Source organism: Vitis vinifera, chromosome 11, assembly GCF_030704535.1.
Source record: "Vitis vinifera cultivar Pinot Noir 40024 chromosome 11, ASM3070453v1".
Taxonomy (NCBI): Eukaryota; Viridiplantae; Streptophyta; class Magnoliopsida; order Vitales; family Vitaceae; genus Vitis; species Vitis vinifera.
In genome coordinates this window covers 7,424,177-7,442,266 of record NC_081815.1, presented here as the reverse complement: position 1 = coordinate 7,442,266, position 18,090 = coordinate 7,424,177, and the positions used below count along the sequence as shown (strand labels likewise).

General features: G+C 33.7%; 1 protein-coding gene and 1 long non-coding RNA gene across 3 annotated transcripts in view; one reads left to right on the top strand and one right to left on the bottom strand.

The window, feature by feature from the left end:
• The window catches only part of LOC100253298 (probable purine permease 5), a 75,806-nt gene extending 67,419 nt beyond the window's left edge, over positions 1 to 8,387 (bottom strand). The window contains exon 1 of one of the 2 annotated variants that reach the window (XM_059740867.1): positions 8,272 to 8,387. In XM_059740867.1, coding sequence (XP_059596850.1) covers positions 8,272 to 8,341 — 70 coding nt within the window. In that variant the 5' untranslated portion in view covers positions 8,342 to 8,387. The remainder of the gene's footprint in view (positions 1 to 8,271) is intronic. The other variant, XM_059740868.1, reaches the window with a different exon arrangement.
• LOC104880702 (uncharacterized) lies at positions 6,032 to 7,396 on the top strand. Its single transcript, XR_002031125.2, has 2 exons — positions 6,032 to 6,280; positions 6,811 to 7,396. It is a non-coding gene; the product is annotated as an uncharacterized LOC104880702 (long non-coding RNA).
• Positions 8,388 to 18,090: the final 9,703 nt, after the last annotated feature.

Genomic DNA, 18,090 nt, shown 5'->3' with positions numbered 1-18,090 from the left:
AAAGGGAAAACAACAACATTAAAATCATAAAATCTGCACAAAAACTGAATTTAATACAATTTTTCAAAGTTCAACACCTCAGAATGCAACAAAACTGACATAAAACATCATCACAGAATTTCTCCAATTAAAACTCCAAAACATAACTCACATTTATCTAAACATCCACTAGAAAAAAAGAGAGAAAAATTAAGGAAACTCAACCTAGAGAATTTCTAACATTTTCTTAATAGCCAAATATAATTAGAAACACTAACTTCTATCATAATTAATTACATATTAATTACCATCATTGTAATGTAGTCAATTTTCGTATTTTTGTTATTTGGAAATATTTTAAATTATTATTATTTTTTCAAATTATTACTTTTCAAATATCTAATTCCAATTTTATAAAATAAGAAGGAATATATTTTGGCATTTTGAGATATTTGAAAATATTGTTAATTATAAGAAGAAAGATAATAATTAAATCTTATTACTAATTTTAGATGTTTTGCCATGTAAAAATAAACCACTTAACAACATTCAGAAACCACTATTTAGACCTGAACTGAATTCAAGCCACTTCAGATTTTGGGCACCATTTCATTGATATTGGGAGGCCGATGAGTGAGGATTTTTAGATAGCTAAGAAGAGATAGAAGGTAGCTGACTGAAAAATAAATATTAAAATTGCTTCAAGATGACCAAAGAAGAAATCGGTCAGCTATGATATGATCAGCTTATTTCTGAAAACAACCATCAGCTATAAGTTGCTTTCACCCCTAACCTTTAGAGGAGAAAAAACATGGAAAACAAGTCCACCCCTATAGAGGTTTAGACAAAATGATTCACACAATTCTTATTAGAAGAAGAGGTATAAATACAGATTTGAGAAACTAAAATTACTCCTAAACTTGTGCTAACGTATAACAACATATGTGAAAATAAAGGAAAGAATGAGCTGTACAGATTTCCTAAACTAGCTGATCAAATGCAGTTACGAATTCTGATGCTGATTTTCTGCATGAATACTAGCTGTCCTTATATGCCCTCTCAAGATGGAGGTGCCATCTGCAACACCAATCTTGGATCTTAATAGTTGAAAGCGTTGACGTGAGAGTGATTTTGTAAGGAGATCAGCTAGTTGATCAATGGTATGGATGTGCTGAACACGAATAGTTCCCTTTTGGACAAGATCTCGTACAAAGAGGAGATCAATTTCAATGTGTTTCATCCGTGTGTGCTGGACTGGATTTAAACTGAAATGGTTGGCGCCAATATTATCACAAAACATTTGAGGTGCTTCTATGAGAGTGAGACCAAGTTCCTTGATAAGAGAATGAAGCCAAATTGTTTCTGATGTGGCAGTAGCTAGTGCCCGAAACTCTACTTCTGTAGATGATCTTGAGACTGCCCTTTGCTTGCGTGCAGACCATGAGATTGGATTAGGACCAATGAATGTGATGAAAGCAGTGGTTGAAACACGAGTGTCCGTATTTGATGCCCAGTCCGCATCACTATAGGTCTTGAGTTGGAATTGATCATGCTTTTGGAGAAGGATACCATGAAACATGGTCTGTTTAAGATATCTGAGTAGTCTTTTTGCTGCGGCCCAATGGTTTGTTGTCGGCTTCTGCATGAACTGAGATAATCTGTTGACTGCAAAGGCAATATCGGGACGAGTGAGTCCCAAATACTGAAGTGCTCCAATGATCTTGCGATACTCAGTGCTGTCAACACATTCAGAATTATCTTGAACTGTAAGCTTGGTTGTAGTGGACATTGGAGTGAGTGTTTCTTTAGCATTTTCCATGGAGGTTCGTGAAAGGAGATCCCGTATATACTGATGTTGAGATAGAAAGAGCCCCTGTGGCGTTGGAATCACTTCTATTCCCAAGAAATAATGCAAGGAGCCCATATCTTTGACTGAGAATGTAGAGCCAAGCTTGTTGATAATGTTATTCACAAAGCTGAGTGTGTTGCTTGTGACAATTATGTCATCAACATAAACAAGGCAGTAGCACAAGATATCATGAGACTTATAGATGAACAAAGAGTTGTCAGTGGCCGAGTGAATAAAACCAAAGCTGAGGAGTGCATCCCGAAGGGCCTTATACCATTGTCGTGGGGCTTGTTTAAGACCATAGATACTCTTTTTTAGCTTGCAAACATGCTGAGGTTGAGATGGATCTTCAAATCCTGGAGGTTGATGCATGAAGACTGTTTCTTCAAGATTACCATGCAAGAATGCATTATTGATGTCTAACTGACGAAGGGGCCAGCCATGCATGACAGCAATGGTTAAAAGAAGCCTAATTGTTGCTGGCTTTACGACGGGGCTGTAGGTTTGAGAGTAGTCAATACCTGGCCGTTGATGAAATCCTTTAGCGACAAGTCGAGCTTTATATCGACTGATTGTTCCATCGGGATTTCGTTTCTTCCGAAACACAAATTTACACCCAACAAGATTCTGGCCAGGAGTGGGAGGAACCAGTTCCCACGTCCCATGTTGAAGGAGGGTTGTCACTTCTTCTGACATAGCCTTGCGCCAGTGAGGATCTTTAAGAGCTTGACTTACACAACTTGGTTCGGGTGGTTCAGGTAAGGGGTGCTTGGTGGTAGTGTGGAGTTGTTTTGGCCGAAAGATATTGTTCATGGAGCGAGTGATGATGGTTCGTGGACATGGTGGTGGAGAGGATGGTATTGAATTTTCTGGTTGAGAAACAGAAGTAGAAGGTCTAAGAGGTACCTGATCTGAAGTGGAGAGTGGTGCCTCTTGAGGTTGCACAAGAGCTGGATCTTCACTTGGAGTCGAAGAAGCAGAGGGGATATCTCCTTGAGCCCGTGTGATTGCTGGAAGCTCCCTGGAAGCAAGCTGCAAAATTGGTCCTGAAAAGAAGAGGTTTCTGGTGGGGATGAGTCAGTGGGTGATGGCATGGAAACCTGTTTGAAGGGGTAAACAGATTCATCAAAGGTTACGTGTTTGGAGGTGTATATGCGTTGATTTTGTAGATGAAGACATAGATATGCACTTTGGCTAGTAGAGTAGCCAACAAAGATACAAGGAACAGATTTCTTTTGAAATTTGTTTGTGTTATACGGCTTCATCAAGGGAAAGCAGAAACATCCAAAGGAACGTAATTTTTCATACCGAGGTTGTTGCTTGAAGAGAGCTTGAAGAGGTGATTTATGATGAAGAACAGGTGATGGAAGTCGATTGATTAGATATGTGGCTGTTGCAAAAGCATAAGCCCAATATTCTGATGGAAGAGAGGCATGACTTAGAAGGGTTTGACCTGTCTCCACAATATGGCGATGACGACGCTCAGACACTCTATTTTGTTGGGGTGTATAAGGGGTTGTTGTATAATGACTAATGCCATGGGTTGTGAAAAAGGGTCAAAGAACAGTGAACTCTCCTCCATTATTGGAATAAACTCCTTTAATTTTTATGTTAAAACGAGTTTCAATCATTTTATAGAAATGAGGAAATATGGTTTTAACATCTGATTTTTGATGCAATGGAAAGAACCACACATATTTGGTAAAGTGATCAACAAAAATAACATAATATCTGTGGCCATTGAGACTAGGAGTGGGAGAAGGTCCCCATACATCAGTGTAAAGTAAATCAAATGGTGTTGTGCTAGTTAGACCGTGTTTATGAAAGGGTAACTAATGAGCTTTATTGGTAGAACACGAATGACAATTATTAGAACCAGAAAGATATGAAGTGGTGGGAAGGGAGAAAGAACTAATGAGGCGAGTGACAACTTTGAAGGATGGATGACCAAGGCGCTGATGCCAACCAGCTACTGATGTGCGTTCATGGACAAAAGCAATTGGAGTAGCAGCAGGCGATGAGGGTAGAGGGTAGACTTCATTTTCACACGGTCCTTGAAGAAGAATCTCCCCCGTTCTCCGATCCTTCACAAGAAAATAAGTTGGGTGAAATTCCAGGATAACATTGTTTTGCTTTGTGAAGTGGTGAACAAATATCAAGTTTTTGTTAATGGTAGGAACACATAGAGTATCTTCAACTTGAAATTTTCTGTTTGGAAATGAAAGAGTAAGAGAACCGGAATGAGTAATGGGCAAACCTGATCCATCTCCAATAATAACTTCATCAGTACCATCATATTCAGAGTGAAATTGTAAATTTGAAACCTGAGAAGTGATATTATGGGAAGCCGCAGAATCAATGAGCCAACGTTTGTCTAGACTAGAAGTAGTAGTTGTGCAGTTCACAGTGGCTTCAGAGGGTTTCAATTTCGGACAGTATTTTGCAATGTGGCCTTGTTGATCACAATATTGACACCTTGGAGGGTATTTGTATTGTTTCGACTGTCGAGACTTTGATCTGGAGTCATTCTTGGATTGTTGATAAGTTGATAAAGACTGATTCTTTGAGGAGCGTGAGTCCCTGCGTTGAGTGGTATTGGCAGTAACTACCAAGGATTGAGCAGTGGAGTCAAGCCTTCGAAGATATGCCTCATGACCAAGTAGCAGATCATGTAATTCTTCAAATGAGAGTGAAGACTCTCAGGCTCGAATCGGGGCAACAATGTCACGAAAATCTGATCCTAAGCCATGAAGAACATATAGGGTGATGTCATCTTGAGATAATGGGGCATCGATGAGAGCAAGCTCATCGGCAATGGTTTTTACAGAGTGTAGGTACTCTGTAATGTTGCGATTGCCACGTTGCATGAGGGTGAGATCCTCTTTGAGCTGCATGACACGAGTCCTGGATCGACTAGCATACAGTTTTGTCAATTTAGTCCAGGCTTGATATGACGTCTGGGAGGTTGCTATGAGTGGTATCACAGCTGGGGACACTGAAGTCAGAATTGCACTTAGAATAAGTTTGTCCTGACGGAACCAAAGGTGATGAGCGGTAGTGGCAGCTGCATCAGTTGACGTCGGTAGGGGTGGGCAGGTATGAGTGCCATCGACATAGCCAAAGAGGTTATAGCCGAGGAGGAGAGACTCAAATTGGGCATGCCATGAAGGGAAGTTGGTTGGTGTGAGACGTGCAATAATTTGCTGGGTGGCATTGATGGCTATTGGAAAACTATCAAAGGAAGAAGTGGCCATAGCAGAAGTGAGAAAGACAGGAAATACTCGTTGGAGTTTTAAGGTGGGCTCTGATACCATATAGAGGTTTAGACAAAATGATTCACACAATTCTTATTAGAAGAAGAGGTATAAATACAGATTTGAGAAACTAAAATTACTCCTAAACTTGTGCTAACGTATAACAACATATGTGAAAATAAAGGAAAGAATGAGCTGTACAGATTTCCTAAACTAGCTGATCAAATGCAGTTACGAATTCTGATGCTGATTTTCTGCATGAATACTAGCTGTCCTTATAACTCCTAACCTAAAATTGTTTTCATTTATTTTTTATAGATACAGGGTAAGTATGAAAATGCCGGTGGAACGAAAATTATGTAGAAGTCATAGGGATATTTGGAAAAACTTCAAAAAATGATAAAATAAACAAGAATACACATTTTAAAGTTATTTTATAAGTGTAATTGACCTAAATATGATCAAGAAGAAAAACATCGGCAGATAGAGACATATTGATAAATTGGATATTTAAATTTTAAGAATAATAAATATGAATTTTGAAAGTGTATAAAGTTAGAATTGAGTTAAAAAATATTTGATTTTATTGAATAAAAACAATTTATACATAAGTATAATATATATGAGATTGCAATAGTTTTTAGTATCAAAATGAAGATCGATGTGGGTCCATCATATTGTTAAATGAAAGAAACTTATCTTATTGAAGATAATATTTATTTAAAAAAATTTTAAATATTTTTATTGAAACATGTTTTATTATATTTTAAATGAAAAATTAAATTAATTTATATAAAATATTTTATTTGATATTTAATTTTTAAGATTTTATTAAAAATATGTGGTAATAACTTTTTTTTATTAATATTAATTTATTTAAATAAATAAATTTATTAATAATTTATTTTATCAAATGAATTTTAATTTATAAAATATTATTGATAAAAATCGAAATTTTGGTAGTAATTTAATCAAAATAAAGATGGATGATTAATAATTATTTATATAGAGAGGAAAATTGTTTTCATGATTTGTTTCCCTTGTTTTCTCTCTCCACTAAATATAAAAATCGAAAGGGCCATCATCCGCTTCTCCCACTCGGGCATCAAGAACTAGAAGCCCTTTTCTGAAGTTGCCCTCCAGACGAGAGAATCCCTAAAAAGGCCCTATTTTCCTCTCCCACTCTCAATCCTCGCAGGTACTAATCTAATCATGTTATTATTATTATAATTTTTTTGCAACCCCCGTTTGATTCCCAAGAAAATCCATCCCCCATTCGATTTCCGGGAAAATTCATCCTCGTTTGATTTCCGAGAAAATCCACGCAAAACCCCCAAGGAAAACCAAAAAAATTGCTTTTTTTTTGGCTCCCTGTGTTTTCTGGATCTGTTTTAGGGGTATCTCTCTGTTCATATGGGCAACATAAAAGGCTGTGATGACGTTTTCAGAGTAAGTCAGGAACTGGGAATGTCCGTTTCTTGGCGGGGCAACCCGGATGGTTTGTGCGATGGGACCTTTTGTGCCTTGTTTCACAAGCAACTGTGGTTGCAGCCATGACGGTCATCTTTTTCTTGTCTGATAAAAGGCGAATCTGAGCCTTCCTTTTACGCGCTATTCACTTCCGCGCTGAGGCTGATCTTTGTTTTGTTTTGGTTTTTTTGTTTGTGTTTTAAAATGTGTTTTCTGAGAAGGATCTTGTATCTGTTTGGTTGCTGAGAAAATGTGCAGGAAAATTAAGTGGCTGTGATGACACTTTCCAAGTAAATCAGACATTTGAAAGGATCCATCTCTTGGCTGGGCGACCCGGATTGTCTGTGAAATGGGTTTCTATGCCCTGTTTTTTCACATGCAACTGTAGTTGCAGCCATGGCGAACATGGATCTTGTCTGATTACGGGCGGATCTGAGCCCTCCCTGGACCCGTGATGTCCATCTTTATTTATTTATTTATTTATTATTGTTTGGTTGGATGTATTTAGGGTCCTTCAAAGGGTCCTGGATCTGTTTGGTTCCCAATGAGAAAATCGAGGGGCTATGATGATACTTTCCAAGTAAATCAGAGATTATGAAGGGCTCGTTTCTTGGCGGGGCAACCCGGTAGTTGCAGCCATGGCGTCCCAACAGCTCGTCTGATTACGGCCGGATCTGAGCCTCCATTGCCCAGTCCATGATAATAGGATCTGGATCTTAATAAAAATGTGTCATCTGTGTAGGATTAAAGTAGTGGGAGGCCCAAAGAAGATGGGGCATGCTTGGTCCCGCAAAGCATAATTGATAATACCAATCAAATATAATTGATATCTTTTTTTTTTTAATAATTATGTTAAGAATAATTTCTTTGACACCAAAAGCAACTTATAAAATAAATCCACCTCCTTACTTTATAACTTAAGTAAAAATAAGTGTTTGGATACACTTCCTACTTTTTGTTTTTAAAAACAAAAAGTATATACAAAGTGAAACTCATATACATAAGGTATAAATTAGCCCATGCTTTTGGAATTCATTTTCAAAACTAAAAATATAAGAATTGCTTGATTTGGATGACAAATTATAAAATAAAAACCGAGATTCAACCACATGCAACCACTATTTTGGTTTCATAACTCATCTAATTTTGGAAGAAATCAAATTCCATAAATGTTTTTATATTCCTTATTCAAAAGGGAAAACAACAACATTAAAATCATAAAATCTGCACAAAAAAATGAATTTAATACAATTTTTCACCCCTAACCTTTAGAGGAGAAAAAACATGGAAAACAAGTCCACCCAACAAAACCTTATCCCATGACATCAATCCCTTTATTCTTCAGCTATCTTTTCCCAGACCAATTCCCCATCAAGCAAATAAAATTTGAATTTATGTAACACAGTTCAGCAGTTCCATAATCATGCACAAATATCCCACAAACAAAGGAACAGCTCCCACACCCCAAATTTGTCAAATAGTTCAATTTTTGGATGTTTCTGAGTAGAAACCCCAAATCATTTTGAACCCAAAGCCAGTCCTGAATCCTGAATTTGCCAAACTGGAATTCTAAACCACACTGAGATAAAATAATTCCCTAATCCTGAATTTCTCAAGCAATCCCTCTCAACACAACAAATTCTTTTTTGGATATTTTCTCACTTTAAGATATGGACTATCTGGAATTCATCACTACGTCTCTTATTTTGACTCCAAAACCTGGTTGAAGCAGTGGCTGCATTTGGGACTTGAATTTGGAGCTTGTGAGTGGTTTGAGTGTGGATTTCATCAAAAGAGTTCAGAAGTTGAAGAGTTAGAAGTGGGATATGTCTACATAGAGAATGTGTAGCAGTGATCCTAACAAGTATTTCTTCGTTGTATACTTGAAAAATAATTCTTTTTTCATTTTTTAAGTGTTAAAAATATTAGAATTGCTTCTTAAAATTACTATCAAACAAGTTTTTTAATTATATAATTATGAGCTTGCTTGAAATTCAATTTTAAAAAATGAAAAAATTATGCAATCATACACCAAAAATAAAAACAAAATAAGGTGTTTGATCGTGTTTTTTAATTTTAAAAATTATTTTTAAGATAAAGAATAAAAAATGGTTTTTTTTGTATTTTTTACAAAGAAAAATTGTTTGGCCAATTACTTTCAAAAATAGTTTTTAAAAAACAAAAACTTGTTTGTATAAAAGAATCGTCTTTGTTTTTAAAAACAATTTTTGTATTTTTATTTTTAAAATTTAATTTACATTAATATAAATCACATTCAAGTTAAATCTCACTAAAAATAAATAAATAAAATTCAAATTATATAAATTATAGATAAATAATTGTTTTAATTATTAAACAATTTTTTTATTCAAATGAAACAAAAATTACTATAAGATTAAAAATAATTTTAATATTCATTTTTTTAAAGAGAGTAAAATAAATAGTTGGATTGATTTTTTTAATGGGAAAAACAAAAAAAAAATTTAAATTGAAAGCACCTAACAAAAATAATTGCAAACCAAGTACACACAAACACTTCAAGTCAATTATAATAGTTAAACAATTTTCATATTTCACATTCTTGCTTCGTATATTAATATAACTATTTAATGACTAATGTTTACAAACTATTAACATAAGCATTCCATTTCTACTATGAAATACGATCTTGATAAGTTGTCATAATCGTTGCTGCTTCATCTAATAAATTCATTGCATAACTTACTTCAATTGTAGTATCGTCCTTATCTTCAAATTCAAGTTCTTCTTCCCATTGTCTAAATATAACATCATTTTAAGTCTATTTACGAATGAAATTATAAAGAGTACAACAAGCTACAACTATTTATAGTTGTCTACTTGGTTTGTAAGATGACATCATTTTTAAAATTGAAAAACGTGCTTTTAAAACACAAATAATACTCAATTATATTTATAAATGAGGAAGGTCAATAATTGAACAATTCTTTATCAGTCTTTGGTTGACAACTTTTGCTAAGATAATATTACAAATAATACCTTTCACCTCAATATGGAGGAAGAAAACCCATAATACAAGGATATCTAGAATCAACAACATAGTATTCACTTGTTAATATAATATAACAAAAACATAATAATAATCATACGATTGTGCAAGTAATTAAATAATAATTTAAATCAATGAGATTGTTTCCTGATTTTTTTTTCAATCTAGTTTTAAATTATTATTATTTTTTTTTAGAATAATGACCAACCACAATTGAAAGTGTTAAAAAACAGTTTTCTATTTTTAAAATTAGATAACCGTTTTTAAGTTATATGGTTAAACAAGCTATAAGGTTTTTGGAATTTTGCTTTTATCTTTTCATTTTAAGTATAAAGTTGAGAAAAAAAAAATTCTTAATTCATGCGCTCTAACAATGTTTTTGAATTTGTTCCAAGATTATCTTAAAAAAATTACCATGAAAGTAAGGGATGGTGGTGATGATGGGTAGGTGACGATTGGAGGGAATGGTGCCAGCTAGAAAAATGTGTCAACACTGAGAATGGGTAGGTGGCATGAGAAAGAGTCCTTTTCCCTTTTCTTTTCTTATCTTTTTATGGTATTCTTCCACCACTATAATCTCTAGGAACATTGTTCACTTGTGCACGTCTTCCTGAAGGCTTAACAACCTCTATTACCTCTATGTTGGAACCCAACCTAATTTTGAAATCACAATTTCAATCATTCACAGTACTAGTACTACTCCTCCAGAGATAGTCGATGTTTTTGAAAACCTAGTTCCAATTGTAGAAAACAACATTAGAAATGAAAAAGATAGGGGAGGGAGGGGGGTTGTCAATGTTGCTTAGAGAGGGCACATTGATCCTAAGCGAAAAATGAGAATGATGGTGATTGCGATGGGAGGAGGGTAGTCGTGTATGATTTGCCACCAAAGTTCAATTCACTGTCGCCTCTCACTTCCCACTGAATCTACCGCTTCCACCGAATCTATCGGCACCATTGATAACATTATCTATTAGTGTCGTCGTTGGCCACCGCTCATAGTTTCCCTTACCTAGTAGTATTTTTTTCTCTCCCTTTTCCTTTCCCATATTTCTTTTTCTTTCTTCTTCTATGTTTCCTTCACTTTCTCCACATCACCACCACCACTTATCCACAACCTAGTGCCAACTGTCACAAACTTAGTCTTTTCCTAAGCTTGTGCGACACTTAGACAAGTCAAGACCCTTGATCTTGCTAAGTCAACATTAGTCCTGATACTTAGTTTGCTTTGCAAAGATGCACCCAACTTAAAAGCTTTAGAGGGCGTAGTAGGCAACACTTAAAGAACGGAAGTTTTACTGATTTCAAAGAAAGTTTATACAATGCTTGGAAACTCACTTGCTTGGTGCCCTGACCAAATAAGACCCTCATTTATAAACACCAATGGACTCTCTAGAACCTTGGAGGGTTCCTTACAACTCATGAATATTCTAGAACACCCTATATAATTCTATGTACAAGCTTACGTACAAGAATATACAAGAGACCTCTAGAACTCTCTAGAAAGTCTTGGAATTTTCTCATGCCTTCCACCATAATGTAAAGATGTGCGAACATCCCTAGGCTTTTTTAGAAGCTTCCACACTCTTCCCACCAATGGCTTAGTGTAGATGGCTTCAGGAGTTTCCATAAGCTTCCCACCTCCAAAATAAGCCCATGGGGAGGGTCATTTGTGCATCCTGTGACACAATGTTGTCTCTCTTCTGTAACACCAAATGTTGCCTTTCTCCAATACCACCAACCGTTGCAAATCACAACACTTTCTTTCTCTTTCTCTTTCTCTTCATCTGCCCACCATACCCATTTTTTGCATCCATTTCTCTCCACTATCACTACTAGCCCACACTTTCACCTCGGTGTGGCACCATAGGACCGTCATCCACAGTGCCACCCTCCAATCAACACCTCATGCCTCTTCATTTCATCACTTTTTCCTTCTATCACATCACCACTTTTCTCACATTCATGGCAAATTTTTTAGGGTAATTTTGGAATAAATTTAAAAGCAATTTTAGAGTGCATCGTAATTGTTTTTTCCTATTTTACCCTTAAAATGAAAAGATAACAACAAAGTTATAAAAGTTTTTTTTTTTAATCTACTAGTGAGATGTGACTTCATGATTTGACCCATTGTCTAATCGTAATGGGTTCTTGTGCCTCTCCTTAATGAAAAGAAAGTGGTATTATAGTAGCAATGCCTATCAAAAACTAATTTTTAATAAAAAATAATTAAACATGTGATACATGAAAAGGAAAGAAAAATAGTAAGGGGTCCATAGATTAAAATACTATTTTATTTATTTGATAAAATCAATAATTATTTTTTAAAAATTTAAAAAAAAACTCGTTTGATAATGTTACATAGTATTTATTATTTTATTTCAAAATTATAAAATATTTATTTTGTTAAGAAAACAAAATAATTATTTGATAATAAAAATGAATTCTTATAAAGCTTATTTATAATTTTTTTTTATGAAGATAGAATTGATTAAAATGATAAAAATAAATTAGTGGAATAAAGTAAAATCTTAAAAATTAAAATTTCAAAAATACTTATTTCATCCATGATGAATAACATAGGTAAAAATGTATTTAAAAATTTTAAGTGTTAATCCAACCTCCCAACATTAATATGAAAATGTCAATACACCAAAAATACAAAATAATATAAAATATCAAACTACATCCCAAAATGTATCCACGTGTATATTACAAAATATCCACTCTTGATGGCCTTATGAAAGATGCCAATGGGAAGTGATCATGTAGATTGGCAAGCATCTCAGATAACATAGTTGGTGGGTTGCAATCCTATGGAGCTAGTAATTCGAACTGGCAACAGAGTGTTTTCAAATATTTCTTTCAACGATAAATCTTTTTGCTCTTTTAATACAGACTTAAATTCTTTTGAATTGATCATTTTGATGTAACTATTTGTAGACCCCTCATTGGGTACTCGGGAGTGAGCTAGATTTTTTTTTTTGGAAAAGTGGGGGATGACCTCTCCATGAGGTGGACAAGCTGCATGATTGAGACGCATGGAAAAGGATGTCACCAACTCGCCATGGTGGTGGTTGAGAGTGGTGACGTCTTCACTGAACCAAGAACAATGGAACAGATGGAGGATGAGACTAGAAGTGAAAGAAAAATAGAACATGGGTGAGCTGTCTTGAGCAGAGGATGAAATTAGGAGAGAACGGGTTTTTTTTGGGAGAAAAATTGAAGCTTGGAGAGGGAGAGCTGGACCGAAGGAGGTGACAGCTTGAAAAAAATGAAAAACTGAGCAAGGGGATTGAAGGAGAGTCGGGTGCGTTGTGAGGGTTTTGAGAGCTTGAAAGAAAAAAATATGGGAGTAGTCTGAGGGGTAGCTGCAGGTTTGGAGGGTGAACTGGGGAGGGGGGGTAGAAAACTAAAAAGATAAGGGGATCGGAGGAAAAAATGAAGAAAACTATGATGAGAGGAGAGAGAAAAAGGGGCAGCAGCTGAAGAGGATTTTCTGGGAGAAAAATCTGGAAAGTGGGTGCTGGGTTTTTGTGGCAGCTGAGGGATTTTAAAAGGAACAAAAAGAAAAAAGATAAGCTGAGATTTGAGGGGGGTCATAATGAATCGTTTTTCTATGAGTGAAATGGTGAGTTGAGAGAAGTAGAGAAGAAGCTCACGGGTTATTGGGCTCTATAGAAGAAAGACCTCCAACGTCTTCCCTGAAGTAAGTTCTCCATTGTGAAAATTTTTTCTTTCATCCACTATTATTGAGATATGTTGTTGTTGATCTTTGGGTGATTCATGAATTTTTTTTTTCATAGTTAACGGCTTCTTTGTTGCTCCAATTTGTGTTCAAAAATTGGTCCAACTAATTTTTATCTCTTTTGTGATATTTAGAAATCCTTTTCATCCACTGACTAAGACATGAAGTGTGGCTTTTGATGGTTCATATTATTTTCTTCATTTGTGCTATGTTTTTGTTGTTTTCTCCCTGTTCCTGGTGTTTATGCATTCTTGGGTATGGGACTGTACACTGGGATGTGAAACCATGGGATGATGAGGCTGACAAGAAAAAGCTTGAGGTAACATGAATCTCTAGACCCCAAGTGAGATTTGTTACAAAACTGTAGCTACCGCGCCGATCCAGATGTTTCCCATATGGTTTGATTCTCTTTCGTGAATTTGGGTTTGGTTGAGAGTTTCCTGTTTTCTTGTTGGGAAAATCTGGTAGAGCTGCAACAAAGCTTGCTCTCGCTTGAGCTCGATCTCCTGTTTGAAAAGCATGGTCATTTGAAAACCGTTCTTGGACACTTTGACACAAAGCTTCTCAAGGATGCCGAAATGGTAGTTGTTTCACTAGGAGTTCCCTTGGAAAGTCATGGACTTTCCTTCTTGTTGCAATCAGTGAAAAGAATATTGTCTAAGTTGGATTTTGCTACGGAAATTCTTCCAAGAAGTATTAAGATATTAGTAGTGACCGGAACAAATGGAAAATCTACTATTGTTTTTTTTTTTTTTTTGGACAGATGCTTATAGCCATTTAGACATTGAGGTATTTTTTTAGGAGAACCTTGGGATTCCACTCTAGAGGGCTGCTATCCAATGTTTGACGTGTCACCCTCCTAATCCATCATTTTATGTTAAAAATTTGATCTTTTAAGAATTCCATTCTCAAATAATTTTTCGAAATTCCGATTTTCAAAACTTTTGTTTTCAAATAATTTTTCAAAATTCCAATTATTAAATGTAATTTTCAAATTTCTATTTTCAAATAATTTTTTGAAATTCCAATTCTCAAATTTAATTTTTAAAACTTCCATTTTCAAAATTTTAATTTCTTTCAAATTTAATTTTCAAAATTCCAATTCTTAAAACTAATTTTCAAAACTCCAATTCTCAATCAATTTTCAAAATTCCAATTTCTTTTAAATTTAATTTCCAAAACTCCAATTCCTAAATTTAATTTTAAAAACTTCAATTCTCAAATAATTTTCAAAATTTCAATTTCTTTCAAATTTAATTCAAATTCTTAAATTTAATTTTCAAAATTCCAATTTCTTTCAAATTTAATTCCCAAAATTCCAATTCTTAAAACTAATTTTCAAAACTCCAATTCTCAATTAATTTTCAAAACTCCAATTCCTAAATTTAATTTTCAAAACTCCAATTCTCAAATAATTTTCAAAATTCCAATTTATTTCAAAATTTAATTTCCAAAATTCCAATTCTTAAATTTAATTTTCAAAACTCCAAGTCTCAAATAATTTTCAAAATTCCAATTTCTTTCAAATTTAATTTCTAAAATTCCAATTCTTAAATTTAATTTTCAAAACTCCAATTCTCAAATAATTTTCGAGACTTCAATTTTCAAATAAATTTCAAAACTCTAGTTTTCTCTCAAACAGTTTTAATCCCACTCCAATTTTCAAATATTTTTTATCTACAACTTTTAATCATTTATTAGGGTTTTAGGTTGCCAAAAATCCTGATTTTAATGAGTCTGCTACCATTCTCATTTTGGTATGCACTTGTACAAATTTTCTTCGATTTTCAAATAATTTTTTGTTTATCTTTATTTTAAATAAGCAAGAATGAATTTTTTATAATTCCAAAATAATGGAATTTGTGATACTAATTCGTGCAAGATAAATTGGGCTTTGGTGAGGACCCCACATATGAGTTTTCTCTTCTGATTGTCAAATGTTATGCTTAACGAATATTGCTTGATTTTTGTCTTGATTTTTGATATGCGCGTAATAATTTTATACTTGAGCTAACCTTGTTTCCATGATAGCGCTTTATTACCTACTGCCAAGGTACGCTCTCACTCTCACTTTTTTTATTTATTCATTATCATAACTTGCTTTTGACCTATAGTCATTTTGGTATTCATTGATCTCCTAGTTAATTGTCATGTTTGACTCACCTTATTTAGTAGAGACTCATTTTTAGGGACTTAAAGGGGTGCTACGGTCTTTACCCTACCTTCCCAATAAGTAACATAACCCCTCGAACCTAGATTTGGTTTTTCATAGACCATTTTTTCCAAATGAGAAGTCACACTTAGGGTTTTTTTTTCTTACTTTGTTTTCCCTTAAAAAACTAAAACAAAAATAAGTGGTGACTCCAAGTCTTTTCTAAAAATCATAATTTTTCACAAATAAACAAAAAGTGAGTCACGCCATCGAGTGGAAACACATCGTGCGAAATACGGGGTCCACACTATTATTCACTAGATTTTATAGATATTGAGATTTAAACAAGACATGCATATACACAACTTATCAAAATTTTTACTGGAGTTGAAAATGAATTGAGTTATTCTTTATAGTCATAATTTCACAAACAAAAGTATAATTTTCTTTTGATTCTACAAATTTTTTAGTATTTTAGTTTTGATATGACATTTCATAAAATTCTTCTAATTTGACTTTAAGTCGGATTATAATTTCAATAATAATTTAATCCATCAATTTTATATTTTATTTTTTTATGTGTACACATAATTTTTCCCTAATATTTTTATATTAATTTTCATATTTTTGAAAATAAATTTATTTATTTTATTATAATATTTTTATACTACAAATTTTTTATTTTTTTTATATTAAACTTGTTATACCATTATAATAATAATAATAATTTCCTACAAAATTGCGTAAATTGCAATTGATTTTGTTTTGATTTTAGATGGTAAAGTTTCAAAATTCAAAGTTGTTTCCTCTCTCGTCCCACCTACAACGAAGGCTCTTCTTCAACATTATACATCAACTTTCGAATTCTTTCCTCAAGAAAATCACCTCTATTTTGAAAATCACCTACAATCATTTTCATTTTTTTTTCTTTTATGCAATTGTTTAAAAAGGAGAATAATCGAAACACACAAATAAAATAAAATGCACGAAAATGACCAATTTTATTTTTATTTTTCAACATTTCTTCTTTTTTCTCTTTTCATTTGTCACTATTAATTATATTTTATTTATTTTTTTCCAAATAAAAAAATGAAAGAAATAAAAACGAAAAATGGACAACATAACATGCAAAAATCAAACAAAAAAGAAAGAATAAAAGTAATAATGGAACAAAAATATGAAATATAATTTTTTAACAAAAATACATTTCTATATTTAAAAATAAAAATTTTAAGCTAATAAAAAAATAAAATGGATTTATACATTTAAAAAAAATTATATATAAAATTGAGGGTCTACAACAACATATATATATATATATATATATATATATATATATATATGTTGTTGTAGACCCTCAATTTTGTCTTCCTCGCACATGTCGTTTATAACAATTCCCTGGTGGCCCGTTAATATATATATATATATATATATATATATATATATATATATGTTGTTGTAGACCCTCAATTTTGTCTTCCTCGCACATGTCGTTTATAACAATTCCCTGGTGGCCCGTTAATATTCGTGTAGCCTATCTTTTCTAAGCCACCTTGGAGACTTTGGTTGGGGGATGATTTGACCTCTTATTGTGACCTTTGGCAGCTCTAATTTAGACTTAGGCACTTTAGGCCCACTTAGGCACCACACTTGGCCCATTAGGTAACCCTAGGCCCATTTAGGTACACTTGGCCCACTAGATTACTTTAGGCCCATTTAGACACTTCAGGCCCACTTAGTCACCTTAGGCCCATTTAGGCACCTTAGGTTCACTTAGTACACCTTAGGCCCATTAGACATGCCTAACCCATTAGGCACCACTTTAAGCTCACTTAGGCATCCTAGGTTCACTTAGATACACTTAGGCCCACTCTAAGCCCACTTAGGCCCACTTAGGAAGGCTAGGTCCATTAAGCACCACTTTAGGCCCACTTAGAATCCCTTGGGTAGTTCTTTAAGCTTAGTACACTAAGGTTTGTCTTCTGGAATTCTATTTGTTTGATTTTTGTTTTAAGTGGGTTTTAGTTTATTTGTTCTTGTATTTATTTATTTTTAGGAGATTATAAGATACTAACGTTATGTTTCTTTATCATGAAATAATATTTTGGTTATCTTGTACATGTATATGATTAATCATCTTTATTATTATTATTATTTATTTATTTATTTATTATTATTATTATTATTATTATTATTATTATTACTATTTAATTGGATGATTTTGTTTTTACTATTTTTATTGCAGGGTTCTATGGAAGGGAGATTCGACCGTGATTTGAAAGAGCATTCAACCCAAGACAGATATGAAAAAGGGAAGAAAGAGAGAGATGGGAAGGTTTAGAAACTTACCAAAGCTGATTTTGGCAGGTGAAAAGAAGATGTTCGGTGTGTATAGGGATGGAAATGAAGGCTAGGTTCAAAATGTAGGGTTCTAATCATGTTGGACTGATGCGGAAGATTACGGGTTTTCTCTAGACCGGTGAGGGATTTTTTCCATATTGGTAGAGTCAACGGGACCATTGAGAAGGAAATGATTCTCTAGAGGGAAGTGGCAGCTGCACCAGGAAAGAAAGAAAATATTTTTTTGCATTCAAGAAGAGAAAAAAAAAT